Source organism: Limanda limanda, chromosome 15 (assembly GCF_963576545.1).
Source record: "Limanda limanda chromosome 15, fLimLim1.1, whole genome shotgun sequence".
NCBI classification, from domain to species: Eukaryota; Metazoa; Chordata; class Actinopteri; order Pleuronectiformes; family Pleuronectidae; genus Limanda; species Limanda limanda.
In genome coordinates this window covers 20422837-20438084 of record NC_083650.1, presented here as the reverse complement: position 1 = coordinate 20438084, position 15248 = coordinate 20422837, and the positions used below count along the sequence as shown (strand labels likewise).

The following is a 15248-nucleotide window of genomic DNA, read 5'->3' as shown; positions in this document are numbered from 1 at the left end:
CAAGACATCCTGCTGCACAGAGCCCAACACACACTTATCGACCGCTGAGAGATCCGACTGACTGAGGACTGAATAGATGAGCAGTTCTTAAAACAGACCAAATGTATGAGCTAAGCAAAGCAGGAATCGTAATGCTTCAGAAATACTTGCTTGGTCTTTATAAAGCCACATGAAGCTGCTACATAACAGCGCTGACCCTTGTTAACCTTGCTAAATCGGGCCCAGGCCCATTACAAATCCCAGTTTAACCTCTGTGTAGAGGGTTAACAAGTGGAGTCTGCATTAGGGTTAACTCAAAGTGGGAGGCCAGGAACAGAAACCTAAGTCCCTGACTCAACTCAAAGCTGAACTAATCATTATTTTGATATCCTCATTTGGTCTAATGACTATGTGTGATGTGTTACAGTGTGTAATGTTTTGACCAAGCCAGAGAATTACCACCGACACTCTCTCATCCTCTCTGCTCCACATTGTGTTTCAACATCTTGCAGCTCTGTGATTTAGATGTAGGTCTATTTTACGCCTTCACTGTTTTGGTTTAGCCTCAGTTCCCTCATCAGTCTCATTTCTGTTTTCTATGAAAAAAGAAAAACAGGCAGCAGACAAAGCCAGAGAATAGACGGTGAACATAGTGGAACATTTAGCAGCTAAAGAGCCAGATATTTCCCTCAGGAGTTGTTAGAGACCCAAATGGAACTAATAGAAGAGGGCATGTTGAACGTTGGCCAAGTGAATTCATTCTCATGCTGCTCTGGTTGTGTATATAGGGAACTGTTTAATAACCTATTCACCATATGAACTTCAAATGGTGGTAATAAACTGTGTCAGTGTTCAGCCTACAGGTTGATGTGCTGCTCGTTAGTGGCGAAATGTTGATCACTTGGGTGTACTCAATTAGTATTTAGTATTTTATAAATATTTATATATGTTTATACGTTTTTTCAGAGACTCATATTGTACTTTTAACTCAATGCAAACCCGTTAACAAAGGCAGCTCTAGTTCTTGTGGTGCTCACATGATAATGCAGCAGTAATAAAAATCCAACAATATAACAGATATAATAAAAATCTCAAAGTGATAGTTGATATATAATATTCATCTACATTAACTGATTTCAGGACTTTGGTTGCACGACAATATTTTTAACCTTTGATGTTGTTCATTTGTATTAACTACAGTTGAACCTGTTTCACCACTGATTTGATGTTCAACATCATTCAGCCGTCAATCCTTCAACATTTTCCTTGAATGTTATTTTTTTTCAATGATTGGGATTCATCTCCAAAACCCAGCATTATGAAAATACTAATACACACTTGAGTATCCTAAAAAAGATTTTTAGTTTACAGCAGACACGGTGTGAATTGATTAATGTCACAGTGAATCTTATAAATCACTTCACTGATGGATGGTGCGAACTGGCTGATATATATTTTTTAACAAATGGCCCATACTGGCATTATGTATATATATATATATTTATATATCAGCATTCGGATCCACTAGTGTAGGTGGTACCTCAATGTGTGTGTGTGTGTGTGTGTGTTGTCCTCCCTATAAGACGACTGATTCCTCCTATGAATCACTCAGATAGGTGGACAAACCTAACTTAAGATGACCCCTCTGACCTCTGCCTCCCCATCTTCCCACATGGTCACAGTCACATTAGATGTAGCCGTAAAAGTGAGATTATGTAGGAGGAATTTGGAGCAAGATAAGTAAGAATAAAAAGGGAATCTGTAGAGGAAGGCAAAGAGTAACTGGGAGAGACTAAGAGAAAAAGATACATAATCCCTTTGTTCAAAGGGATAAACACATTCATTAAAAAGTTTGGCAAAGGCAAATCTCTTACTAAAACATCTCATCGCTCTTTTATTTAGACCTCCAGCATTGAGTATGTGCAAGAGTGTGTGAGCACACCTCAGAGAGCATGGCGTACTGCCCCCTCCTGGCCATGCCGATGGTGAGCAGATCATATACAGAGGTGGCATCCTGCAGACTGGCCTGGCGAGCCTCGGCCTGGTCAGGCAGACGACTGATCACCGCTTCGCCACTGGCCTGGATGGAGAGAGAGACAGAGCGTGATGAAGAGGAGGGTCGAGAGAACAGGTAGGAAGACAGAGGAAGGTCTGAGATACCAGGTGGAAATTTGGTGAAACATCAGAAAGCAAAAATGCTAGCTGTGTGCAAGTGTGTGTGTGTGTGTGTGTAGCTCACCATGGACTCTGTGATGAGCAGCAGCAACACTGCCTCTTCTACCACGTCCTGAGGACAGAAGCAACTACCAGGACACAGGAAACAGGAAATGGTAAGAACAGGAAGTCAATCGCACACACACACACACACACACACAGTTGGTCTGGAGGTACATTTCCAGGAGCATCCAGTTTCTGTCTCACCTGTGGGGCCGTAACATAACACGGACCACCCTGGGTGTATCACTATACAGCACTATCTCAGATGTCTCTCTCTCTCTCTCACACACACACACACACACACACACACACACACACACACACACACACACACACACACACACACACACACACACACACACACACACACATTCACCTCGATCTCTACCCCTCCCACCCCTCTCCCTCCTCCCTCTCTGTCCCTCTCTCCCCTCCCTGGTCAGCTCTGCGTCCTGTTCAAGGACACATTTCCCAGACACCACGCTGGCCTATTCACAAGAGGCAACGATGACAAAAGCCACGGACAATAATGAAGAGTACAACTCTTCCTCGGGGTGACTTCTCCTGTTCAACCTCTCCTTCTAATCTCAGACATGGATTTAGATCTTCACTTGTGATAGTGTAGGCAGGATTAGTCATGTGGCGGTGACTAAGTATGGCTCACAGGGCCTGAACAACGAGTGCAGGATCCCCACAAAGTGGGAAATGCAGAAACAAGGCAACAAAATGAGGCAGATAACCAGTCTCGTCTTGTCAGGAATGCGAAAGGGATTTTTATTGCTATATAATATATATGTATAGTATGTGAAGTATGTCACTTTGACATGACATTCTATATTATCTATGGTAAACTATGCCATTTTCCATTCTGTTCTGTTATGCAATGTTATGCTATACTACTATGCAGTGTAATGTTCTGATATATTTGTGCAATAAGGTGCAATGTAAGGCTGTTATCTTATGCCGTGTCATCTAATGCTTTGCCTATCCTTAGTTATTGCTATCCTACATTTCTCAGTTTCAATCTGTAGTAAGATGAGGGGCTACATTCAATAACACAGTAACTCTGAGTGGTTTAAAGCATTTAAATGCCAAGTTGAAGCAGATCTATGACACAGTTATAAGAGATACAACACAATTATGCTGCACTTTGATGAAAAATTGTGATGAAGATATCTGGTTTTCGAAGCAACAACCATGTCTTTATAGGGTTTATATGATAGCCCATTGCCTGTGGTCTAGCCCACATTCATCTCTTGATAACTTGAAAACTCTGAGACAAATTTCAAACTAAATTGGACCAAACATGGTGAACTAATGAGAAGGCTACATTACCTTCGGTTTGTTGGCTAATGATTAATAGTCAAATACATGTTTCCTTTGCTTATTAACTGGCAGGCTGCATATTTTTTGGTGTAGTATTGATTTTCCCAGGTACCAAAATTGCTGCTTCATATCAGTCCAAGTTGAGTTTTGGATCATGCTGATAAGAGCAGGATGGAATGTGAGAAAATCTGTGTGTGTTCATTCACACCATCCTGCCAATGACTCATTCTTTAGTTCAAAAGTATTGAGATGTTCTCTTGTCGATCGGCTGGTACCTTGGACTAAAGTGCTACATTTGGTCTGAAACTTTGATTCCTACAGAGACAATTGACTGGAATCGTGTCTCAAATGGTGACCTTTGGGTTAAGAGGTGTCATTGATTAAAGACTAAGACCAAAGAAAACAAGTGAAACACAAACCACTCCGTGCTGTAACGCTGCGGTGGTCTGACGGTGGGGTAGCTGGCGTCTTTGGAGGCGGCGGCTCCCTCTCTGTGGAGCCAGGCGGAGGGTGGAGGACCAAGTGGGGGCCAGTAGCTGTCTTCACTCACTGAGCTCAGCAGCACCTCCGCCAGCTTCATGCCTGCAGACTAGGATCCAACAACAAGGCAGAAACTGATGAGTTATTTCAAATCCTGACAACTGTCATGCTGATGAGGTTATGGTGTATATCACATGTTAACCAAAGAAACTTACCGGTTGGAAATTATGCAATTTGTAAAAAAAAACACTGCAATATGAGCAGATTTTTTTAAACATATGATGAGTTTGGCATATTGCTACTGACCTACACTTATAGACCATATTGACATGTCGACCATTTTCCTCACGCTCAGGGTGGGAACATTAAATATTGTTATGAACAGAGTAATATTGTACTAGTGGGATCCAAGTTTAAAAGCCAAAACATTAAATGGAATGTGGATGGAAGTTGTAGCAGTACAGTAGTATAGGAATATAGTGCAATGCTATATTGTATACAAATTGAGATTAAGCAGCTGTGTGTACGTGTGTGTGTGTGTGTGTACGTGTGAGTGTGTGTGTGTGTGTGTGTGTGTGTGTGTGTGTGTGTGTGTGTGTGTGTGTGTGTGTGTGTATACGTTTGAGTGTATGTGTGTGTGTGAGAGAGAGAGAGAGACAGCTCACCTTCCTGAAGCTCTGAGACCCTCGTGACTCCACCACCCTGAGCACCCTACGCAGCTGGTGAGCACCTTGTGCGAGATGACTAACATACAAAGGGGGGGCGTATATCAATGTGATGTACAGACTGTGAAATTGTTACCAATACCTAAATATAAAAACACAGAAGTAGCTTTTGAAGAGGAGAGCAGATAACTCGGTATTACAGGAGTTGGTGATATTCTGATTGCACACTACACTCACATTCCCAGAGCCACGGATGCCACATAAAATATGAAAATTTACTGAAGCAATACTCTCACTGGTTGTTGTTTTTTTCTAACATTTTCCTCACCCTATAAACATCAGTGATGGTAGAGAAACAACTGTGAGTGGCAACAATACAATTTAACAACATCAGCACAGCATCCAAATTGATCACACAAAGAAATTAACATTTAAGTAGTTTCAAGGGAAACATTAATAAACTGCAAATGGTAAATGGTTTGTATTTATAAAGCGCTTTTACAATACAGTTTTAAAGGACACTGCGGCATTCAGATGGGGAAGACTGGCATCGAACCACCGACCGCTCTACCCCTTCAGCCACAGCCACCTCTATAAGTCCTGTACCTGATAAACTGACCGCTGGCTGTATGCAACAGTCTCACACATGATCCATGCTTCTTTAGTTTTTAAACACTGACACCTGCTGGTCAATACTTATAGTACATCTCCCCTGCACTGGGGTCATGCAGAGCCCGGAGGCATTTTGCTCGATTTCTTTTCCTCCTCACTGTTCTAAAACGAGGACAGGAGGTCACAGCCGATGGTTCCCTGCATCACAGACGAGGATGAGTCAGCAAAAACTGCAGCCTCTAAACATACTGCATAGCCAGTGACGTCAGGTAAATAAAGGTGGATGAACTATGATGAATCAGTCTGAGATTACATAAGGCCATCCACACGAAAATCTATTTAAAGAGGTCCATTCACTTACTATAGATTTTCTTAAAATGTATCCAAACTCAGATAAATCTCTTATCGGTTCCCAGTTGGTTAAAGGTCAGTTTTTAATATTTACATGTTTCCGTCACATTGAAACTGAAAAATAGGTGATTATTTTGTTGCCTGACATCTTCAAGTAAAAATCTACATTTATTCATTTTTTTTTTAAACAAATACATTTATAGAAGAAACTAATGACAGTACGATCTTATTGAGTAATATACATGTTATGATGATGTTTATTTAATTTATGAATGATTTGTGATGTGATTTGTAAAAAGAAAGGACATCTGTTTACATGTAATGTTATTTAAATGAAAGGGGCAGGTAGGGAGATTCTTCTTCTTCCTGCTCTTTTTTCATTCATGGAATGTGTATATAAGTGTATTTTTTTTTTGATTTTGGAGTAAACTCAAATAAATCAAATAAATGTAACTAAACTCAAAGATTATTACAAAAAGTGAAGATAAAAAGCTCTTTTAACAGAGCAGAAAAATGCGTTGGAGAGCAACAGAGAACATGGACAGACACTGGGTATGTGTTGGGTGTTGCATTTGTCGACTCACCCCCTGCGCAGTAGACAAATGTAAGCGCTCTGTAGTGCAGCTTGCAGGAAATAGCCCAGGTCCATATCCACAGGTGGAGGCAGCAGATTGGCTTTAGATGTCTTAGTGTGGGGAGTGGTTACTGTCTGTAAATACATGCACAATAAGGTTTATATTCATTACAGTCAGGTGGACATTAATAAAAATAAAAAAAAGTTAGGAGTAAGCATTTAATGTCTAAGGTTTTTTTGTTTTTTTTATCACGCTCCAGTATACTGTATCGTCTCAGTGTGAAAAACTTCTTCACCAGATAAAGTCACTACCAACTTTAAACCAGTAAGCATAGGCAACAAAACATAAAAGGTCAAAAGTTAAAACACTTATGATGCATAATGAGCCCACTTATTATCATGTTATTACTACTGGTGCATCAACATGCAAGCAGTGCTTTCATGTTAAAGTTTGGTTAAGACACAGATTTTTTAATTACTCTTCAATCTTTTGTGTTGTTTAATCTATAACATCTGAAAATAAAATATCAACGATAACTGCAAAGTATATAGTATATTTATAGTATATAGTATATTTTATTTTAATGAGTAATCTGCATGTTTTGTTGATTTGTAAAAGCAACTTTGCAGCAAACAAACATTAAATATAAGCTTTTCATCAGATATTTTGTTATACAATAATAATAATCTTAAAAAAAGTTGTATTTTCGCTGGGGATACAACCATCCTTAGTTTATTTACATTATACTGAATACTTATTACTTGTCAAGAAATGTAGGAGGACTAAATATAAATACACAAACCCTACACATATATACTACAGAATAAATACACTCAAATAAAAAATGAATGAAAACAATATAAGTGATTAACACAACTCCTCTGTCAATAAACTGCACTTAATTTATGCAAACACACATTATACACTTTTAATTTCAGTGTTACTGACCCCACATAAACATACAGTCACATAAACACACTGACATGTCTCTACATGTATATAACTCCACCTTATCGAGCTCCTGCAGGAAGGACAGAGCCGCGTCGCAGGCCCTGAGGTAACAGGACAGACTCTCCTCCTCCCTCTCTGACAGACGAACCCGAGACACTGAAGACACAATCTGATGGTCCAGAGACAAACCTGAAAACACAAGGATGTTACCATCACCTGCTGTCCCCCACCAGCAAGGGTGGTAATTCATAAATACAATAAGATATTCTATTTAAAAGCTACTGCAATCAGTGAAGCACATGGCTCCGCCAAGGCCCACCAGTCCCCTTGGATTCAATAAAAAAAAAATTCCAATCAACATCAATGAATTATTCACTGGGAAATCGGTGAACATGCCAAAAAAGCCTGCCATATCTCACAATATTTAAGAAAGTGATTCCTGGATCTGTCCCTTAATACCCTGCTGAACCCACCAACAAACTAATGGACAGGGGTGAGAACATGTTGTTGGTGAAAAAGTAAAATGTCATGAAAGGGATTATTGAAGTTGCAGATACCTTAATTGTTTTAATACCTACAATACACAATCTGAGACATTTCTCAAGATCCCAACTACCCGAACAGAGCTTGGTGAGTCTGCCTCAGGCTTTCCTGTATGACATACTTGAAATGAGCTGCAAGGACGAACTACACTAAGAATTGTTTCCCTTTCTTGGCAAGTTTAAAAATCTTTAAAAATCTGTTCATAGAATAATGTCATTGTTTTGCCATGACTTCATTTTTGCCATCGATTCCTTTATGTTGTTCTGTTTTCTGAGTTTGGGTGTGTCATTTGCTCCTGCTTGTATTTATATTTGACTCAATGCAACCTTAAATGTAGTATAAATACAAATAAATTGGAGTATTAGTTTTGTAGGTACTGAGGTGCATTTCAATTTTTTTTTATTTTCAATCGCAGAATGGTCAGTTCCTCGCCTCCTAGCCAAAGTGCATAGATAAACCAAAAAGCATAAACAAAGAAGCAGCTAAAAATAGCCAAAGCAACAACATAACCCTGGGACTGGAGGTCCATTACTAAACCCACACAACAGACATGTATGGCTGCAACAGTGTATCTGCCAAACATCAGCACATTAGCATTGTGAGCATGTGCCTGTGCATATAGCTGCTAGACTTAAAACCCTGAAATAATATTCTTTCATCAGAGCACCGATTGCCCTCCAACAGAAGCTGGATTTGTTTCTGGATGTCTAAATTTATGAGACATGTTTGACTATCTTTGCACTGTAGATGCATGAATACAGAGGAAGCAGTGTACAGGGCAGTGGTGTCCAGATGCCTGCTCCGATGCCCGTTAGTGGACTTAATGGTCCAAATAAACGCCAGAGCAGGAACTTTTCTAGACCGAGGCCTGTGACGGACAGCAGCCTCAGGCCAGACTCCAGGCCTAATCGAATAAACAGGGCAGCTGCCGAGAGACAAGACATCATCATCCAAATATTCACATCTACTGTAACTTCGTTCCCACAGCAATATACACTACGTACACAAATAAATCATGGGAAGGGGCTACGCCAGCCCCACAGGAGCTGATCCGTCTCCTCACGTGGCCGCAGAGGCTCAAACTATCCAGTGTAAATATCATTTAGTGGGTTTCAAAACAATCAAAAGGAAATCAAGGTCTGACAGTTATTATAATGAAATCGTCTTCAGTTTCATGGGCCTGACGTCATGTCCGATTAACAGGAAACGGGGAGTGTTATGGCACGATGATAATGATGAGTGTAACAAGATTGTCCAGTGCTCCAAGGAAAACGGGCTGTGCAATGTTCTGTGACTTTTCACTTTCATCACGTTGGGATTCAATGTGTCAAGATGGACGGAAATACCAAAATCTCCAGGAAAGGGACTCTCTGTTCCCAGAAGGGTTTCGCCCATAGACTGTATATATAAAGGTTTTGCCTAGTTTCTTCCCTCTGATTGTATCTAATATGAGACTTGTATCTGCACCGTGAGAAAACACAAAGGTCGTCTTTGTCCCTCAGAACTGTACAGGGCCAATATGTCAAACTTTCATTAACACGCTGAGGTTAAATCTTGAATAGACAGAACTATCTGCCCCATTCAGCTGATGTTCTCCAGCTGTGTTACATCCATCACTGACTGGATTTCATGTGGCCACCCCTCCACTTCCACACACCACACAGGGACGTGGTGGTTTTAAAGAGGTGATATCTCCCAGCAGAAGGGATAAGGAACAGGATCATCAAGGATATTTACGTGTAGAGCTGCTCAGTCTTGCCTGTGGTGTTTTTCAGAGGAACTTGCAGGTCGAGAGTGATGCTTCTGTTTATTAAACTGTGCAGCGCTGACTGAGTCTCAAATCCTGATAGCAGCTAACACAAGGCTCCAGCTGACATACTGCGGGTATGTTTTATCACTTAAGTTGTAAATAGTGTTATCTTTAGCATTACACACAAGTTGAGTGGAGTAAGACCACTGCACAGGTTTCTCTAAATGAAAGTATGACATTGAATCCCATGTCTAAAGAGTGTTTGCTTGAATACCTCTGATGCAGTGGTGCATAACCCTTCTGTAATTATTGTTGTCTAATTTGTAACACAAATTCAAATATGAATTATGATTCTCACCAAAAATGCACCATGTATATCCTTGAGGTCTAAGAAGTGTGATGAATGATTTCCTTCATCTTGAGATGTTTGCTAGCTGCATTCTCTGATTCTCTGCTGGAGGTGTGAGCTGATATGAACTTTACTAACTGCTAACAGTGTGGAACCATTGGCAGGGCTGCGGATTACATCACATTTGTATATTTATGGGTGTGTGTGTGTGTGTGTGTGTGTGTGTGTGTGTGTGTGTGTGTGTGTGTGTGTGTGCTTATAGGAACAGATGTGTTTAATCGTGTAATTGATTGACACACTTTGCTACAATAAGCCTGCAGCCTTCTGCTTTTGCTGGATTCGCCCCTTTACATCCCTGGCATTAGTGTGTGTGAGTATGTGTGTGTGTGTGTGTGTGTGTGTGTGTGTGTGTGTTATCTGTGACTTTTGTAAAGATAACTATGGTTAAAGTACAGTATTATATTTTACTGTCTGTCCTCCATTTAACAATACATGTACAATAAAAAGGTATTTTAAATACAATTTATTTCTTGCCCATATGTGATAGTTTTTAATTGATTTTATATTACTGTAAATATCAATGGCAGCTCAATTTGTTTGTCACAAGTATAATGTCTGAGGCATGAGGAAGTTTACTCAAATCATTTGCCACTTTCTAAAAGGACAGTTTCAGTTTTAATAGAACTTGGGTCCTGCTTGTGTCAGAAAACTGAAAATACCTACAGCTCTTTTTTCAGTATATTCAGACAGTTGAATTGATGAATCGTATTTATGTATTTTTATGACGTTTAAACAACACCTTGTCACCTAAGGAGGTGTCAAGGTGTTGTTATAAGGTGATATTATTATATCAACAAAATAACAAAGAAAAAGTCTAACGTATCACAGGCATAAATAATGTTTAAAAAGTCTGGTGTTAGGTGCTTGCGAGAGATGGATTTGCTATTTGTGACAATACTTTATTTGTCAATTTCGCATCAAAAACCAGCATTTAAAGCTGATTGTAAATTATGTTAATTGATTTATAAGTGATGATGACATGCAGATTACATTTTTCCCAGTTGGTAATTAATTATCATATGTTATTTTTTTATATATTGATTATTCTGACACCATGAGAGTGCTCTTTAACAGTAGAAAGGTGAATGGTCTTTGAGGTCTATGATCATTTAAACTATAGCACATACAGTAGGTAGGTTTTAGGTTTCAAATAATGATTCTGTCGACCTGAACCTTCCATATGTTTTTGCGGAGCTTTGTTGCCCTGTATAATTTCTCTTTAGTGACGTTTCCAGATTTGACCATTTCCCAGTGTGTATATATAATGTTGCTGTTGCCATTTGCTCTTTAATTTTAGAGAGACCTCAGGTACCTTTGATAACAAATGCCTCAGCCAGCAGGCGAAGGTGATAGGTTGGCTGGTCGTCCTGTGTCAGCTCCTCCAGTCCCACCCTGGCACACATGCCCTGGGCGTCCCGGTAACGGCCCTGCACATAGTGCACTTTGGCCATCAGCAGCAAAGCCTCATTCAGGTACCTAGGCTGGAGGACAAGAGGGGATGAATGGTCGGTAATAACTGGGGGAAAGAACAAGATCGAGATTTGTGTACATAGTAAAGCTTCCAGTGTGCTGTACCCTAATGCACCTTTATTAGGGTCATGTGAGGAGAATGAGCTTTATGGAGGCAGAGAGGGTGTAAGAGTTAGATGATGATGGCACAAGCAGAGGACTGACACGCAAACACACAAACGCAGACAGGCAGATGGGTGGACAAGATAGTGAGCAGGTATGCACGACAAGCAGGGACGGACTACAAGTCACAAAGGCAGGGAGCAGATACACATCACAGATCAGACTGACTGTGAGACGGCCTCGGCTCAGGATGGTGTTGAGGTGTCCTTTGGCCCTGAACAGTCTGGACTGGGTCTTGTCCAACAAAGGTGTGGCGCGCCGCAATAGGTCCATGTTTTCCTGCAGACACTCCTCCAGCAGCGCCTCAGCCATCATCAGGGTCCCATAATCATCTGGGGGCGGGATTTGAAAAGTTAAACGTGAACTGAGTTTTAGCCGGAGCAGGTCTGAGATCAGGGTCACAGGTCATTTGTTTCTGTAGCCAAAACAAACCACACACAGGCCACTAAAAACAACATTTCCCACTGGCTCCGGGAGAAAAGTTCAAATATATATAAGCCACAGTCGTCAAGTCTATTTAGAAGCTGCAGTTTCCATTTCCCTCATACTTTCCTCAAATAGCTTTAACTTTGTTATCACATGATAGAAACTGCACATACACCTACTCTGAATCAAGATATCACCGTTTATTCATGTGATAAACAAATCCTGTTCTGCCTTGATTGTAGCTGACAATCACTCTGTGTCCAGGGCTAGAACTCAGTACACACACCTGATTAAAGCCTTCCTGTTGAACTTTTCAAAGTGTGTGTGTGTGTGTGTGTGTGTGTGTGTGTGTGTGTGTGTGTGTGTGTGTGTGTGTGTGTGTGTGTGTGTGTGTGTGTGTGTGTATGTGTGTTCTGACGCCAGTGCACTGTTTACGCTCTGATATACATGACATATTTGCCAGTTGGTTTTATCAGCAGAGTCAAGGTGAAAGCTCTCAGTGGGAGGTTTAGGGATAAAGAGCAGGAGAAAAAACACAAGGAGAAGCTATTTATTAGATTTTTTAAAAGTTGCAGTGCAGACTTTGGATAGTTTGTCCTATTTACTTTGGGTGTGTGTGTGTGTGTGTGTGTGTGTGTGTGTGTGTGTTTGGGTGGGTGGGTAGGTGTGCTTGCCTGTGCGTGTGTGCTGAAGTTAAAGTGGCTGTGATCTGTAGTTTCTGTTCGAGAGTGGGCATTTGTTTGTTTGTTTGTTTGTTTGTCTGTTAGTTAGTTAGTTAGCAGGATTAGACAACAACTACTGGATTAACAACATAATCTGGTGGAAGGATGTGGTGTGGGCCACATTTTCTTGATTTCTCATAGAATACTTTACTGATCTTAGACACATTTATGGTGTTGGTATTGATGAGTGTGTGCAATTGTGTGTGGACCCAAATAAAAATGGAGTGGATTTAAATGTGAGGGGTAGGGCTGTAGTATTTTGTCTGTCGCTTTAATTATTAGGACTAGTAACCTATAACTACCACCAACATGTAGCGAAGAAGTATAACGTGACCTTGGCTATTAGTATTGTTTTAATTTAGGAAGTCAGCTGGGCCTTGGCGAAGTGCTCACACTGCTGAGTGACATTCTAGTTGAAAAAGTGTGATATTTATACTGACAAGCCCCATGGAGAGTTTTCACTAAAGAGAGAAAACAAATTAAGTCCTTTACATACTTCCCATGTGTTTAAAGCTGTGGAGCTAAAGCACAAAGAAGTGTAGCAAAGAGGAAACAAAGGCAAGCAGACTGCTGGTAAACTTGGAGGTAAATGCAGTAGCTTTAGAATACTCTAAAAGACGAACGTTACAACTTGGCAAATGTTTAATAAGGAAACAAATGTATTCAACATGTTTGCTCAGCCTCAAGGACACACACTGTGTGTTTAAGTGACGCTGAATGTTAACAAACGTTGTTAGTTTTTGAAGAAAACTCCACAGGGCACATTAGGCCTATTACGTCTAAAATATACTAGAATCAGTCTACAAGGTACCTTGTGTTCCATTTGTCAGACATAATTCCCCTTGGACGCCAAAACCCACACAGACCCAGGATAACCACAGAGGTCACGACCCGCCTGGCCTTACCTTCCATTTCTCTCTGTGGCCTTGTGGAATATTGGTGTACAACTTCATTCTGTTATAACAATCCTCTCTGAGGCTGATTCATATCAAACTTTTACTGTTCTTATTATATATATGGATCCCTCCATTACCCATCTTTATCCTTTACTTAATACAACACGGAAGCTGAGAACACAGAGGTGGTGTTTTAGTGGTTTACAGCACGGTGGAAGTTTACTTCCTCATTGCTTTACATGTCATGAAGTTCCTCCAGATCAACTTACGCTCCATGCTTTATAAACACTGACAAGGTCAGACCAGCAGATGTGAAGCGTGCACTGTGACGGCCTCCAGGTCACAATAATGACTGCCTAAATACGTTATAGACTACTTATATTGAGCTAGCCTTCATTATCTTTTTGTTTGGTACAGAACTCGTTTACCTTAAAATAGCAACTTCAAATTTAGTTGGATGGTTCACTTGGAATAGAATGGAGCCGCTTTCCTTCCCACTCCTCACCCTGAACGTCTGTTCTTGCTCTATGTAACTTTGGTGAGTGTGTACGATCTCCTGTGAGAAGTGTGTAACTGACTGTGATCACAACTTCAATGACAGAATCAGGTCCAGTAAGTTCAAAGTAATGATGAACAGTAGATCAGATAAAGAGACATGGAAGTCATTTAAAATCTGTTTATCTCTGATATTCAAATTCAACATTCAAATATGCTTCAGCAGCAGCTCTTCTGGTTCAGGAAGCTGGGGATCAAGGGTAATATCCACTGTGAGCACTGAGCATTCAGAGCTGTGGCTTTGTTTATCCTCAAAAATCAGTTTTTTCTCTAAATTAAAACCATTTAATCGCTCTGACATGGAGCCCGACAGAATCAAACAACACGTGTAGCTGTAGCTCAGTAAAAGTTACGCCGTGTTCCTTTAAATATCTGCTGCGTTGACCTCCCTTCTTCAATATGCTGCTAAACATAACACACGCAGGATTCTGGTCGAATTTTGAACCTGAAAAATGTCGACACTTCAGGTGAGTTTGAGCAGTGTAATATCGTTGTGAAGCCCACAGTGACAGTTAACTTCATATTTAGACACTTTAGTTCTCTAGTGTTGAGTTCCACAGCTTTATTTAAAGCAGTGCAACTGCAGGAGGAAATGTGACGCAAAAATGGAAAAGGGAGACATTTTGAGATTTCTAAATGGAGTGTGAGAGAATGGGGATGGAGGAAGCTTTGGGAAAAAGGGAGAGAGAAAGTAGAGCACTTCAAATTAGAGATGAGTCACTTGTGTATAGCCACAGGGTGACACAGATCTACAGGTGTTTGTACTAATAAGACCCTGGTACATTTTTGCATTGTTTGAGCCTGTGGCACAGGTCAGAGGATACTCATATAACTTTGATGTTACAGTTTGTCTTCGCAACAAAAGCCCAGAGACAAGTTTCTGCCCTGACTTCTGCTGAAAGTTGGGACTGAGGTCAAAGCTCCAGCTCTAAATACATATGAACCCGTTACTGGAACATGGAGGCAGAGGTTTAGAAACACATGCTGAATTTGTGGGAGATATATGGTTCATTTAACTCTAGTTCTTCTGTGGGAGAAGGTCACAACGATTTGTGCGATTTATTTGTGTTGTTATTTCCTCCTCATACACGCCCTTCTGATTTGCGGTCACCTCACCTGAAACTGTATTTACTTTGTTCAGGTGAGGGGTGGAGGCACA

The 15248-nt window shown here is 40.6% G+C and overlaps 1 protein-coding gene across 3 annotated transcripts in view; it reads right to left on the bottom strand.

Annotated features, from left to right (window-relative positions):
- ttc7a (tetratricopeptide repeat domain 7A) overlaps nt 1-15248 on the bottom strand; it is a 52785-nt gene that overhangs the window by 35291 nt on the left and 2246 nt on the right. For all 3 annotated transcript variants that reach the window (XM_061087310.1, XM_061087308.1, XM_061087309.1), the window contains exons 3-10: nt 11659-11822; nt 11171-11339; nt 7215-7345; nt 6215-6339; nt 4668-4746; nt 3942-4111; nt 2219-2282; nt 1922-2059 (exon numbers count right to left, since the gene is read on the bottom strand). In XM_061087310.1, coding sequence (XP_060943293.1) covers nt 1922-2059; nt 2219-2282; nt 3942-4111; nt 4668-4746; nt 6215-6339; nt 7215-7345; nt 11171-11339; nt 11659-11822 — 1040 coding nt within the window. The remainder of the gene's footprint in view (nt 1-1921; nt 2060-2218; nt 2283-3941; nt 4112-4667; nt 4747-6214; nt 6340-7214; nt 7346-11170; nt 11340-11658; nt 11823-15248) is intronic.